The sequence below is a fragment of the Gaeumannomyces tritici genome (assembly GCF_000145635.1).
Source record: "Gaeumannomyces tritici R3-111a-1 unplaced genomic scaffold supercont2.63, whole genome shotgun sequence".
NCBI lineage: Eukaryota > Fungi > Ascomycota > Sordariomycetes > Magnaporthales > Magnaporthaceae > Gaeumannomyces > Gaeumannomyces tritici.
Window position 1 is genome coordinate 1 of NW_008804607.1, and position 13,911 is coordinate 13,911.

General features: G+C 57.8%; 6 protein-coding genes across 6 annotated transcripts; 5 read left to right on the top strand and 1 right to left on the bottom strand.

The window, feature by feature from the left end:
* Positions 1–676: 676 nt before the first annotated feature.
* GGTG_13840 (glycerol kinase) lies at positions 677–2,742 on the top strand. The gene is made up of 3 exons (XM_009231762.1): positions 677–1,083; positions 1,179–2,337; positions 2,431–2,742. Exons 1-3 carry the CDS (start codon positions 863–865, stop codon positions 2,668–2,670), a joined length of 1,620 nt encoding a protein of 539 aa, XP_009230026.1. The 5' UTR covers positions 677–862; the 3' UTR covers positions 2,671–2,742.
* Positions 2,743–3,020: 278 nt separating this feature from the next.
* Positions 3,021–4,439, top strand: GGTG_13842 (hypothetical protein; the record flags this gene model as incomplete). Its single annotated transcript, XM_009231763.1, has 4 exons — positions 3,021–3,069; positions 3,410–3,558; positions 3,796–3,826; positions 3,931–4,439. 4 exons carry the CDS (start codon positions 3,021–3,023, stop codon positions 4,101–4,103), a joined length of 402 nt encoding a protein of 133 aa, XP_009230027.1. The 3' UTR covers positions 4,104–4,439.
* Positions 4,335–6,625, bottom strand: GGTG_13843 (hypothetical protein; the record flags this gene model as incomplete). The annotated part of the gene is made up of 2 exons (XM_009231764.1): positions 4,335–5,190; positions 5,298–6,625. 2 exons carry the CDS (start codon positions 6,623–6,625, stop codon positions 4,377–4,379), a joined length of 2,142 nt encoding a protein of 713 aa, XP_009230028.1. The 3' UTR covers positions 4,335–4,376.
* Positions 6,626–9,597: 2,972 nt separating this feature from the next.
* GGTG_13846 (hypothetical protein) lies at positions 9,598–10,305 on the top strand (the record flags this gene model as incomplete). Its single annotated transcript, XM_009231765.1, has 1 exon — positions 9,598–10,305. Exon 1 carries the CDS (start codon positions 9,832–9,834, stop codon positions 10,303–10,305), a length of 474 nt encoding a protein of 157 aa, XP_009230029.1. The 5' UTR covers positions 9,598–9,831.
* A 786-nt stretch (positions 10,306–11,091) lies between these two features.
* Positions 11,092–11,694, top strand: GGTG_13847 (cupin domain-containing protein; the record flags this gene model as incomplete). Its single annotated transcript, XM_009231766.1, has 1 exon — positions 11,092–11,694. The coding sequence occupies one exon, from the start codon at positions 11,092–11,094 to the stop codon at positions 11,692–11,694; it is 603 nt and encodes a 200-aa protein (XP_009230030.1).
* Positions 11,695–12,550: 856 nt separating this feature from the next.
* GGTG_13848 (hypothetical protein) lies at positions 12,551–13,417 on the top strand. Its single transcript, XM_009231767.1, has one exon. It carries the CDS (start codon positions 12,674–12,676, stop codon positions 13,046–13,048), a length of 375 nt encoding a protein of 124 aa, XP_009230031.1. The 5' UTR covers positions 12,551–12,673; the 3' UTR covers positions 13,049–13,417.
* Positions 13,418–13,911: the final 494 nt, after the last annotated feature.

Sequence of the window (13,911 nt, forward strand, 5' to 3'; positions counted from 1 at the left end):
AGGTGTAGAGTGGTGCGCGGGCATGTTGTTTGGCTTTGGTGCTGGTGCAATTGTGTTGGGATGGGTGGGGAAAAAAATTGCGGTCCAGACTATTTTCCAGATACCGTGACTGCCTATCCACTTGTAGGCTACAGGGAGAGGCGAAGCAGGTCCAAGCGGGGTGGGTTCACAAGGCCCAGATGTTCTTAGGCGCGGTGTGCGAAAGAAGACCATGCTCCCGGTGAGTGCCCTCCACTCTAGTCTCGATCCTTCGCCATCCTTCGGCGCAACTAACGGCAGCACACCCCGGTCCTGCGCAACCATGGATTAGGTTTCGAGAGGCGGGGGTGCAAGGACCACTCCGGGATGGGCACCGCACGCATGGCCTCGTTCTGTGTCCACTTGGACAGGAACGGTGTTACCAGAGAAAAATAAAAAGAGTAAAAAGAAAAGAAAAATTAGAGGATAAAAAAGAGAAGAAAAAAATGAGGTGCGGGGGACAACTCCCCAGAACCGCCGAGGGCAGCCGACTCCGCACTTTGCGGGGGATCGGATGGGGTAGACAAGCTCGCCCAGGTTGATACGATGAGGGGTTGGCTTACAGTCGAGCTAGTAGTGTGCTGCCTGCTTTTGCACCAGCGGCTTCCATGTGATGGCTTGGGACAGTTTTTGGCTTGCCGTCTGGCGCCGGCGATGCGTGGGCCGCGCGCGGGGGAGAATACAAATGTTTTTGCGCGCCCGGTCATAAAGTTTGGGTTCCTTGCAGGTAGTCACGCTGTTTCCCAGCATCCCTCTCCTCCTCGCTTCTCGGACAGCCGTTATTGTCATCGTAGCCTCCCTCACCCCATTCTCCTTCCCCCAACAAGTGCCCAGTCCGTGTTGGATGCGGTGGTCCCTCATTCCCAAGAAACTAAGAATTCACAAGAGGCCGAGGATTCCAGACGCTACCATGTCTCCCGCCGCCGTGAATGGGACTCCCCATCTCTCATTTATCGGAGCTATCGACCAGGGCACCACCAGCTCGCGGTTCCTGATCTTCAACCGCAACGGCGACGTGGTGGCGACACATCAGCTTGAGTTCAAGCAGTACTACCCACAGCCAGGGTGAGTGAGACCTTGGAGGCAATCTCCCTCCTGGACAGGCGCTTGCCGGGCCCTCTCCTCTTGCAGGATGCTGACCCAGCCGCGCCCACGCCCAGATGGCACGAGCACGACCCCGAGGAGATCGTGAGCTCGGTCGAGCAGTGCATTGACGGGGCGGTGGTCGACTTCGAGGCGCAGGGCCACACGCGGGACCAGATCAAGGCGGTCGGCATCACGAACCAGCGCGAGACGACGGTGGTGTGGGACCGGGAGACGGGCAAGGCGCTGCACAACGCCATCGTGTGGACCGACACGCGGTCCAAGGACCTGGTGCGGCAGCTCAAGCGGCGGCTAGGCGCGGGCGAGCTCACGGCGCGGTGCGGCCTGCCGCTCTCGACGTACCCGTCCGTCAGCAAGCTCCTGTGGCTGCTCGAGAACGCGCCAGAGGTCAAGGACGCGTACGAGCGCGGCACGCTGGCCTTTGGCACCATCGACACGTGGCTCGTGTACCGTCTCAACGGCGGCGCCGGCCGCGACGTGTACGTGACGGACCCGACCAACGCGTCGCGCACCATGTTCATGAACCTCGAGTCGCTCGCCTACGACGAGGACCTGATCGACTGGTTCCGCCTCGACCGGGACAGGATCCTGCTCCCCAAGATCGTGCGGTCTTCGGACCCAAAGGCCTACGGCTCCCTGGCGGGTACGGCGCTGCGCGGGACCAGGATCACGGGCTGCCTGGGCGACCAGTCGGCGGCGCTGGTGGGGCAAAAGGGCTTCACGGCCGGGCTGGCCAAGAACACGTACGGCACGGGCTGCTTCCTGCTGTACAACGTCGGGCCCAAGCCCGTCGTCTCGACGCACGGGCTGCTGACGACGGTGGCCTTTGACTTTGGCGAGGGCCACGTCATGTACGCGCTCGAGGGCAGCATCGCCGTCGCGGGCTCGTCGGTCAAGTTCCTCGTGGACAACTTTGGCTTCATCGAGTCGTCGGCCAAGCTGTCGGCCCTGGCCGAGACGGTCGAGGACAACGGCGGCTGCACCTTCGTGACGGCCTTTAGCGGCCTCTTCGCCCCCTACTGGATCGACGACGCGCGCGGCACCATCTTCGGCATCACGTCCTACACCCAGCGCGGCCACGTCGCGCGCGCCACGCTCGAGGCCACGTGCTTCCAGACAAAGGCCATCCTCGACGCCATGGAGAAGGACAGCGGCGCGGCGCTGACGGAGCTGGCCGTGGACGGGGGCATGTGCAACTCAGATCTGATCATGCAGGTACGTCTTATTCTTTTTTTTCCCTCGTCTCTCCCCCAAGTTTTACTCACCCCAGCAACATCACATCTGACCCGTCGCGTCAAATCCGCACAGACCCAGTCCGACATCATCGGGATCCCTGTCAACCGCCCCGCCATGCGCGAGACCACAGCCCTCGGCGCGGCCATCGCCGCGGGCTTTGCCGTCGGGGTCTGGGAAAGCTTTGACGATCTCAAGGAGGTCAACAAGGCAGGAAATACCATTTTCAAGCCGCAGATCAAGGCAGAAGAGGCGGCGCAGCGGTTTGGGCGGTGGGAGAAAGCTGTCGAGATGTGCAAAGGGTGGACGAGCTAGTTTGTGATAGGCGTTTTGGTCGGTTTTATTCTTTTGCTGTCATTATTAGCCAATGCATTATTTATCGATTCAACTTTTTTTTTTCTTTGCTCTTATTGCAGCACATCCGCGTGGCGTGTCCCCACCAAGCTCATGTCGTCTAAATACCCGTTGCACCTCGCGAGATCTTGTCCCCACATGGGGAATGGATCCCCAGAAATCGAAAAAATTCCAGGCCTGGATGGAGCCTTCATCCCCCACTCTCTGCTGACCCGGTGATTCAGTCAGTTTGCTGACGGGTCTCGTTTCCCGCAGAAATCCGCTTACGCGATATTTGACAGAAGCGGGGATGGCTGGCCTTGCGGGGTTTGATGAAGACCCTTGCCCCAGGGGGAGAGCTGGAGGAGGCACAGACACATAGTAAGCTAGCCTGGCCTCCCACAATTCTCACTACCCAACCAACTTCTGTTCCTCGGGACCCGAAACCTAAAACCCAGTTCTTATCAACTCGAGCGGGAAACCGTCATTTAACTCCCGTGATCTCCCAACTTCAATTCCTCCGCACATCATATCCGTCCTTGCGCCCTCCCAATGCCAAGAGAAGACGCAGTGCGGTGCGGTCAGGTGCCCTCCCACTGACTGTAACGTTACCGTCCGGCACTGGCTCGGCATTGGCTCCTCAACGACCGGCAAGCGGACATTTTTCACCCGTCGAGTTTTTTTTCTTGCTCTTTCCCTATGTTTATGAGAAGAGCGCTAGCCGTGGCGGGAAAGGTTCGGGTGTGGCGTTCGTTTACGTGCGGGAGGTGTGTGGTTTCATATGACATGGCTTGCATTGGTCTCGGCTCGCGTGGAGCGTCGTCTACCCGCGACCCATATGTCCCCCTCAGGGTCGCTGAGGAAGAGTCGGTGTGAAGCCATCCGTGCGCTTACTACAGTATGAGCAACCCCCCAAACCCGCCGCATGCCTTCACTTTCCAGTGCTGCATGCATGCGCCTGCCTCGCTTAACCCACGGGGGGAAAAGTAACGTACAGGGAAAATAGGATATTAAACGTTACGCTGTGGGGGATAGGTGTACATATCTTAACGCACAATTTGTAGTAGGAGTTAATGTATTGTGACTAACAGCTTGGGACGATTCTAGTGGGTTCTGGCAAATGGAGGCGCGGGTAGCGGTACGTTAGTTTGGAATTTTCTATGGGAAAAAATGTAGATTCGGAGTGGCCTAATTAGGAAGGATCTGCGGGTCGTAACGTTTAATATCCTATTTTCCCTGTAGTGGATCGAATCTTGAACCTTCTGGTCCCCGGCTGCCCGTTACGGGCCAATTATTTCAGGCCCGTCTCCCCTGGTCCGGCCAGGCGGCCGAGGGATCCAGCAGCCAAGCGGCCCAGGGCTGGCTTTCTCATCGAGCACAAATGTGCCTGCTCCTTGATCCACCGGTGTGATTAGTGCCTGTCTTGCATGGAGCTTGGGCTACTGGTCCTAGCTTTTCGGTGCTCGTGGTTGTGGCGTAATCCCTGGGAATAAAAAGGAATATGCCGGCTTGTTTCACCAACAACTAGATTCTGGGGCCCCCATCGCAAGTGGGGAAGCTTGAGATGGGAGTGGGAAAGAGGAATGGAGAAGGACCGATGGTCTGAATCGTCCGCCGCATGTACGATATACGGGAGAGCATGTTTCCGCAATCATCCGTAGTCTACCCGAGCCCTGGGCCCCGTGGTCCTATCGATACCAGCACCCTGGCTTCACAGCTTCAACCTCCCTGCTCGAAAAGCTGCAATGTCCTAGCACTTGTTCCCTTTGGCTGTTGATTCCATCTCCACCCCCGATCACCTGTACCTCGATTGTCTCATCTTGGCTATTACCTCTTTGCATTCCCCAGCACAGAGGCTTCTCCCACGCGCCTTCTTCGTATGCCAACGGATGACAGGCGGCCGATATGGCCACGCTGCAGCTGCCGGCAATGGGCATGGGGCTGCGGAGGCGCCTGGATGCCACCCACACCAGAGCCATAAGCATCAGGGTGCCGACTAGCGTGATTAGAACGACCCCGAATGGTGACCAGGCGCAGGATATCTGCGTCTTCTTGGGCTTCACCTCGTGGTTCGTCACGAACTCGACGAAGACGAGAAATATGGTTTGTGAAACGAGCCAATGCAGCACGCCCGTGCCGACGATGAGCGGAACCGCATATCGGAAAGGCAGCTGCAGAAAGTATGCGGCTCTTTGCGCGCCCGCTCGGTGTGTTGAGACGCGGATGCCCTTGGTCGTCTGCGCAAAGCGGTCCCATTCCGTCGCCACGCACGCTTGCGTGAGTAGGGAGTTGTACGACACGTAGGTGAATGAGAGAAGGGCTTGAGGCAAGTTGGCCAGCAGAACGTTCTTGTTCACGCCTTCCAGCCCTACCGACATGATTGTCCTAGACGACGGCTTCCCCAGCTCGCCGAAGAAGTCTTGGGGGCTGATGACACTACCCAAGTCACCAAGCAACCCCTTGATCATCAAGCCTACCGCTGTGAGGAGGAGGGCAGCCGAGCTGGCAACCATGATGTCGTGTTAGCGCAGGGGAGAAACCCCGACCAGTCACAGGTGGCAGTGGGAGCTGCGAGATAGATAAAGCCCAGGGGGTGAACAAAGGCTCACAATGCGATACTGCACGCCCAACGCCAGGGCTCCGCAACGGCAGCCTTTCGCTCAGGAATGCCCGCCTGACGGTAGCAGGGGAAGCGGTGCTGCTGGCGCAGATCTGCCCACCATGAAAAGTGATTCCCATCCCGCCAGCTGAACAACGGCATCCCCGAGGTTCGCTCGTCTGGGGTGCGGAGGAATGATGCCACAGCATCCCCGATAGTGAGTATCGGGATATGTTCCGAAGAAGCCTCTCGCTGCACCAGGGGCATTCCATCGTCTTCAAATAGGTGCTTGTCGTCGATTGACGAGCAGCTCGGAGATGCAGATGCGTTTGTCGAGGCGATGAATGCCATGACTGCCACCTTGACCACATTCATCCCGACCACAACCCAGCCAAGATGAGGGCTTAGGACGAGCCGGCAGCGGTTTTTTCCCGGCAGTGCATGGCATTCAAGCCAGTGCCAGCGCAGCGGGTAATCGTTTCCCGGCTCGCCGTTTCCCCATTTTCTTATTTGTTCTTCGCATTGGCCACCCTGGCCAACTGTTGTTCCGACAGCATTTGGCCACCAGCATATCCAGCTGCTATCGGACGCTTCGAACTGGGACCATGACATATCAACCCATACCTCCGGGTTAACAGCATCCCGATGGCTGCTGTCGGCTTGAGGGCCATGTTCGCCGTATATGATCAGCAAGTCACTCCACTCCGACTGCCAGGCCGGCCCGTATGCTTTGACGCAATCCTTCCCGCTCAACCTCGTGAGGTCTCCTTGGTGATATTTGGATACAAGGTCCTTAAAATGGCCTGGAACATCTGGTCTCTTCTTGAGACCTTCCCAGGCGGAGACGAGGTACCGCGGTGTTGGGTTGACGGTGTACCAACTGGCGGATATCGTCGAAAAGACAACCGAGTTGTACAGCAAGTGCAGCGGGATGGACGAGGTGGCCATCAAGACCCAGAGAATCTTGTTGCGCCAGCCGACGGCGACGAACAGGTTCCGCAGGCTAGGTACCCCGACGTCCACCCAGCGGCCGCGGGTGTGGGCGCGGTCGACCTGCGCCCTGGTCGGGGCCGACAGCACCTGCATGCAGTAGTTGCTTCCGGCGAGGAGGGCCGTGCTGAGGACGTTGATGAGGACGTGGATGCCGGTGTTCGCCATCTTGATGTTCTTGCACGAGCCCTGGACGATGACCCGGAGCCCGCCGTCCAGCGGCTCGTGCTCGCGGAACGTGGCCCAGAGCAGGCAGCCGAGGTTGATGGCGAGCGCGACGGTAGACGCCACGCACGCGAGGAGCGCCGTGCGCTGCCAGAGCTCGCGTGGAAGTCGCAAGGGTGCCATCTTTGGACGTTGCGAGAAAAGGGCGCCTTTTGCGATCACCCCCGCCTTGGAAGGTCCGAGGATTCAGTGACATCTTCATCGGTCCGGGCACAAAAGAAAGAGGAACGATAGCGCGGTTATATGGTAGGATGTAATGGGTAGGTGGCGACAGCTCATGGGAGAAAAAATAGTCAACAAAGTACATCCATACGCACTACCTTGGAGCGAATAATGAGTCCGGCTGTTTGCCTAGGCTGACAGCACTGCCTCAGTGCTGGAGACTGCCCTCCACGTTTGCCCAACTCCATGCCACCCCTTTTCTTGGCCTGGCGTTACCAATCTCACTACAGGCACTGGGTATCCAGAGAGAGGATTGGTAGGGCTGTGCTGACGAATTTTCCAATCCCCCAATCAGCAACGTAGGCCCGGTTCGTATCCCTGACCTACCTGCCGGTCAAACGCCGCACAGCCAGCGTGCGCGGCTCGAGCCGAGCCTGGCTATATCCTATTCTTTCTTTTTACTCGCTCGCTGATATCAGCATCTCCTTTGCGCAGCTCGGTGTGGTAGCGGGGGCCATTGGGGTCGGTCCGGCCCTTTGGGGGCCATAAGCAGCTCCGGTGTAAGCAGTTGTTCACAGTCATGGCTTTCTAGCTCGATCTTTTGTAGGAAACTGTCGATAGAAGCAAATAATTCGTCAGCATACCAGAGCTACCAGCTTCCACAGAGAATTCCCTCGGCTGGACTCAACCTGCCAACCATCACAACTAATATCGCCAGTTCATGGCGAGCTGGCCGGATTCGTCCGGACACCCCATGCATCTAGTCGCACACATATGGCACGGATGGAGTATAAAATGAACCGAAAACCTCGGCGAGATTCTGGGGATGAAGATATTAATTGCGATGAATGCCCCCGAAGAGGGCATCAGATAGGCTGATGGCCGGGCTACAACACCCCCACGGTAGATAGGGGCAACTGTACCCAATGGTGACATTCAATGTTTTGCTGACGCTGTGGTTGCGTGCAATCCACGTCACATGGATCAATGGGCGGAGGCTTGCAAGTTGACTTGGGGCGATGCGCACACGATTTGACTAATAGCCATGGCAGCCCATGACATTAATGATAACTTGTGACGCAGCATGGCCGATATCCTAGTCCTCGCTATCAAGCCTCGAGGTTCTCGTGGCGCAATCTTCATCAACGCCCTCTCCTACTTCGGCAGTCCCATTTTGGTGTTAAAGTGGCAATGTCTACTAGTTAGGCGGACCACTAGCCCCGTACCGCAGCAGGTGGCACAACTTCGTCCGGCCTTCCGCGTTCAATCCTCTCACCCTTGTTCCGCCGGACCAGGTCCAGCTTCTCCCTGGATAGAAACCTCGCGATAGCCAAAACCTGGAAGCTCATGTACCCTCTTCAGACAGTCCGGGAGCCACTGCGGTCAGAGTCCAGTGTCCGAACGGAAATTTAGGCGGAGCGCGATCGTGACCAAGAACCTCAACTTGATACATTGTCCATGCGGCTCGTGGCGCTCGGCGGACGCCGTCAGATTATGAGACACGCACGGCTTCCCGAAGGCGACGCCATGCCTCGGGCTCTCTTGCGCTTCGTCTCGGGAACCGAGTAAACCTAACTCGGGAGAGGAGCGGCGCGGAGGCGGGTAGGCTCGCCTTAGCAATATTTGTGCAAGGACCAACGCTGTCAGTGTCTTTATGGGGCCGAAGGACCACGGAGATGAACAGCTGGTGCAAACAATGCCCATTTCCAGATAGATCTATTTGGTGAGAACATTGAACTGACCGAAGGTGTTTTCAAGTACTACCGTGACGCGACAGCGCCAGTTCTTTGAGTACTAAACCAGAAGTCAAATGTGCGGCAAGACAATGCTAGCCGAGGCAGGATCAGTGGCAAGGTTCGATCAACAAGATAGGGTGCCTGCCAAGAAATCAACGACAAGTGCACCCGAGGCCATTCGTTGAAAGCAAAGGGAGTGTGAGACCCTGCGCGCAAGGGAAGGGCACGGTCGGACTTGGGAAGCTTGTCCTGGTTTGTGCTAGAGGATGGGCACAGCCGAGCTCGATCTGGTGCCCAGGGGTTTCTAGGGTATAGAAAGTTTAAGACCCGCCTCTAGGCACCATGCTTTGAGAAAGCGGTCAGCTCGGCCAAAATCCTCGGCCGCCTGGCACGCCCCGAGGCCGCTAGGTCGATGGCTAGGTTGCAGTTTATCCCGGCGGCGAACACGACTATGCACCTTTTTTCTTCTGTTCTGTTTCTGTCCTTGTTGCCCCTGGCACGCAAGGTCCCATCACCAGCGCGCCCTCTGCCCACCAAAGGGGCGCCAGGGGGGCCACGAGTCCCAGAGGTCCAAAAAAGCGAATACGAGTGATGCGAGGGAGGCTTTTCCCGCCAATGACGGCGTGATATTTGAGCCAACACGCCCAACAGTCGGAAGGGCGTTGCCGTGTGGGCGAGTGAAGCGTGGTCGTCCGCCGTGGGCAGATCTGCCATCTGGCTGGGCGCCGAGGCGACAGCACGGCCCAGGTTAAAGTTAACCGAGGATCTTGAAACAAGTTGAACGCGACGATCCGACGGCCAAAGTTTTTCCAAATCGGGCAGCGCACGGTATTCTTGGGAGGACCCCCGTCGGCAACGTCGTCAGGGGCGTGTTGTGATTGGCCAGTGCCCCTGATTCCCCTGTCGACTACCCGAGTCAAAATCACCAAAAATGGCTGGTCGCCCCCACAAGAGATATCATGCGTTCGTTTATATTTTGGTCGACGGTAGATCCCTGAATCGATCTTGCTTCTGTGGGGATAGAGCTGCCGCTTTGACAGCTTGGGCCTTTTACAAGCGACCCCGGGTGCGCGGTCGAGAATAGCATCAACCTCCGCGGCAGGAGATCGGGTGTTTAGACGAGAAGGCGTGCCTGCAGGGGTAGCCGAATGAGTGACGCTGTCATGGCTGGTGGGGTTGCTGCTTGTGGCAGAGTGTCAAGAATGAGGATAAATATCTGACATCCTTCGTCGACAACTTGGACTTTTTTTCCCTTCTCTCCTCATCCACCGGACAACATTTCCTTTTGTTTCTGTTTTTCATTTTTCCTTCTGTTTTTTCCTTTTGTCTCTTCCTTTCGTCGTCTCTTTTCATCATCTCTTCTTTTCCCTTTGCCTTTTCTCCCTTTTCCGCACACCCTTTTCATCCTTCCAACAACCAACCAACGCCAAAATGCATCTCGCCAACAACGATGTCGTCAAGGCCGCCCTGGCCGCCATGCTCCTTGGCCAGGCGCTTGCCGCCCCCATGCCCAGCGTCTACGGCGGCGAGGGCGCTGTCCTCGACACCCGCAACATCCAGGTGCTCGACGCGCGTGGCCAGGACGCCCTCGAGGCCCGCGACCCCAGGGCCCGCCTTATAATGAATGGCATCAAGAAAGGCATTAGTCTCTGGAATACCGTCACAGGCGGCGGCGGCGGCGGTGAGGCCCGGAAGCGTGACATCGCCGACGAGGCCCCCGAATACGAGGAGTTCGCCGAGGAATCCGCCGATATCGAGGCTCGCGACCCTGAGCTGATGGCCCGCGACCCCAGGGCCCGCCTTATAATGAATGGCATCAAGAAAGGCATTAGTCTCTGGAATACCGTCACAGGCGGCGGCGGCGGCGGCGAGGCCCGGAAGCGTGACGTCACTGAGGTCTACTAGCTGCGCTCCAGCCATGGGTTGGGTTTTATTTTTTCGTTTGGGCAGGGCTGCATAACTTGTCTTTTCTTGCTTTTATTAAGACATGGATTCATGACGGCGGAAAAGGGAGGATTGTTTTGCATAGGGAGAAGATTGTTTTGACTGGAGGAGTTCGATCGGATTTTGTTTTTGCTCTTTGTTGGGCCGGCGATGTCTTTTGACTTCTGCCGCGTAAAGATATTTTGCCAGGCTAGCGCTTGCCAATCCTCAGTTAGCACACAATGTCTTTGCCACCCAAATCCTCTTGGTTCCAATCGTGGTGGGAGGTGCACTGGAAACAATGAGCCGGAATGTCCGACTGCAAGCCAATGCACCATTCTCGGACCTCCGATGGCCTCGCCTCACGCCCCGACGGCCTGTAGCTGCCCAAGCCTGACACGAGCGTCAGGCGGCTGGCTCGCGCTTGGCCCGGAACCCGTGGCCACACCGGTTAATCTAAGCATGCGTGAATCATTGAATACTACACGAGGAATGTCTGTGTCCGGCTCGCTCGGCCGTAAAGAAGAGCAGTCTGCCCCTCGATAAGACTGTGACCTACCCCGCGCCTGTTCTTGGCTGGTGTCCTCCCCCCCCCCCCCCCCCCCCCCTGGACATCTCAACTGACGGCATTTCCAAACAGACGTGGAGCACCCTTGAATCCACCACGGCCAGAAACCAAAGACTTGAGTGCTGTGACGTCCCTGTCTACCTACATACCCCTCTACCTACCCACCTCGGTATATACCCGTCCCACAACCAACCGCGACCATGGACAGCCGGCCACCGACCGAGAACCAGCTCGCCAAGGAACTCCCGGGCCCGACGACGTACCTGACGGGCCACGACGCGGCGGGCAAGGCCGTGGTGCACTCGCGGCGGCCGGTCAAGTGGACGTCGTACGACTCGGGCCGGGTCGGCATGTCGGTCGCCTACACGACGTCCTCGTTCCCGGCGGACCTTAACGGCGACGCCGACGTCGCCGCGCACGACGCGACGCTGGGCCCGGACGGCACGTCCACGCACGGCCTGGTGCGGGCGTCGGGCACCGTGCTGCGCTTCGTCGACTTCGCGCCCGGCAACAGCTGCATGATGCACCGCACCCAGAGCCTCGACTACGGCGTCGTGCTCGAGGGCGAGATCGAGTCGGTCCTCGACTCGGGCGAGGTCACGCGCATGGGCCGCGGCGACGTCATGGTGCAGCGCGCCACCATGCACGCCTGGCGCAACCCGAGCCAGACCGAGTGGGCGAGGATGATCTTTTGCCTGCAGGACTGCAAGCCGCTCGTCGTGGCCGGCCAGCGGATGAAGGAGGACCTGGGCGTGGGCATGGAAGACAACGCCCTGCCGCCCAGCGGGAACGATGTCGAGTGAGGGAGGATGTTGAGGAGCAGAGCGCTGTACAGTATCTAGCGGCCCACGCAAGCGGAAGCCAACCGAGGGCCTGAGAACGAACGAAACGATAAAAAGAAAAAGCAACAAAAGTATAAAACACCGGGGATTCCGCAGTGGTCACCTACCTGAGCACTGGTTTAGCTCTCTTGTTTTGGTATTGGAAACACCCAGAGGAATTGGGATCGAAAGCGCCCACAGACGGAGGGTTTCGCCCCCAAAAGCGAAGGTATTGGCCCGTTCTCCCGCTTTTCGGATTTTCGCTTGCCTCATGGACCCATTTTAGGTTAGCTGTAGTGGGGATGTTGGGCCAGGCACCCAGCTCGCCTTACCTCCGAGCCTTCGGTTTTGTCGTCCAACGATTTCAAGGGTTCAGCCGCAGGGCCACCCGCCTTGTCGTGATACAGAACCCTCTCCGGGCACGAGAAAGCCAGAAGTAGGTATCGAAGTACCTACCTACATACCTAGGTACTTACCCCTGCCTAGATGCCTACCCCTAGGTGCCTACCCCTCGGCAGGTGCCCTGACCACCATGGTGAATGACCCGCTCCGTCCTCGCGTAAACCATGAATTCCACAACAGCGACTGGAAGCCAGATGGTGTCTCTTCACGAGCGGAGGAACAATATTGCCGGCCTTGCAGGTTTTGAACCCTTCGCGCTCCAAGACGTGCGCGAATCCCGACGGGTGGCGCATCTAGGCTCGGACTTCCTCGGATCTCCTAGCCCCTGGAGTTCCGGCTAGGATCCCGTGGGTTGCGCATGTCTATAAAACCTTCTTGATCACCACTTCTGGAACAAGCACGTATCTGTTTATTCTCACCGCAGCAGTATCAACCGAAGCCCTCTGGTCCTTGTTAAACACCAACGCACACCATCCTCCCTCGGCATTTCTCGCGGTTTCCACTCATCGCCCGAAGCACCCTCAGAAACTCAACAAAACCACACGCACCTCGGAGAAACATGTCCTCCCCCAGCGGCATCCCCGTCCTCGTCATGGGCCTCAAGAGCGGCGGCTCCTTCAGCGAGGAGGACATCAAGAAGGCGACGGCCGCGCAGGCCCGCCTCGCCGTCGAGGCCGGCTTCGCGCCCGTCCCGTGCATCCTCGACCCGGCCGCGGACGACGCCGCCAACGTCGCCACCGTCCGCGAGCAGATCAAGAAGACGCCCTTCAAGATCGTCGCCATCGGCGGCGGCGTCCGCGGCGACCTGGCCCGGACCCCGCTGTTCGAGCAGCTGGTCAACATCTGCATCGAGGAGATCAAGCCCACGCCCCGGCTCGTGTTCCCGTCCAGCCCGGATGACGCGGTCGCTGCTCTGAAGCGGGGCTTTGCTTGAGGCTGTGTGATGAGCTGGGGGTGTTGACTATGTTGTTGGGAAATGTGCTCGGGTGCGTGGAAGGGAGGGAGAATAGAGAGATGGGCTGCTGGAGTTTTTTCTTAGGACATTATACGAGGGCGAGTTCATGTTATGTTTTCATGCAATGCTGCTTTTAGGAGGTGAAGGTGTCTTTTTGTTTTTTTTACTGCTTCTGCCATAGTGACAGTTCCGGAGCACCCTCAGCTCGCTACGCCCCACGGCGTTAAGGGGCAACCAGCCTGCCTCGTAACCTTCCTCTTCACGAATGTGCTAGGGATATTTGGCGCATGACGGGTGGTATTATAAGATTTTAAACGGCTTCCATCAAACTGCTTCCATTAAACTGCCTAATCCTCGTCCCCGAGGAACAAGTGTGCGACGGTCCAGCTTGAACGGAGGCGAAATTCATTCTATGTAAGTTCTCGAGCGTCAAGAAAAGCCCAACACGTACTCTCAGTCACATCAACCCGCCCAAGAGACATGAACCCTTCCTCGCAGAGCCGAGAATCACTACAACGGAGAACCCCTCTGGCCCGGTGCTCGTAAATAGCGAAGTGGCGGTTACTGCCCACACGGTCGATTTGAGTGTCTGGCGGTTCCCGTACAGTTAGGAGCTTTCCTGAGGTGTATCAAGGAGGGCAATAGCCATGTCGTCCACGAGGACAAGCAACAACGGGGACTGATAGATGGGTGCATCGGGTGTTAATCTGCGATAAAGGCATTTAATTGGACAGCCTGATTCCGCCCGACAGCAATTGCCTGGCACGGTCTCCCGAAAAAAGTCTGGACCGCAATTTATTCCCCACCACCACAAAAGTGGCTATAAGTAATGCTTTTTGCAT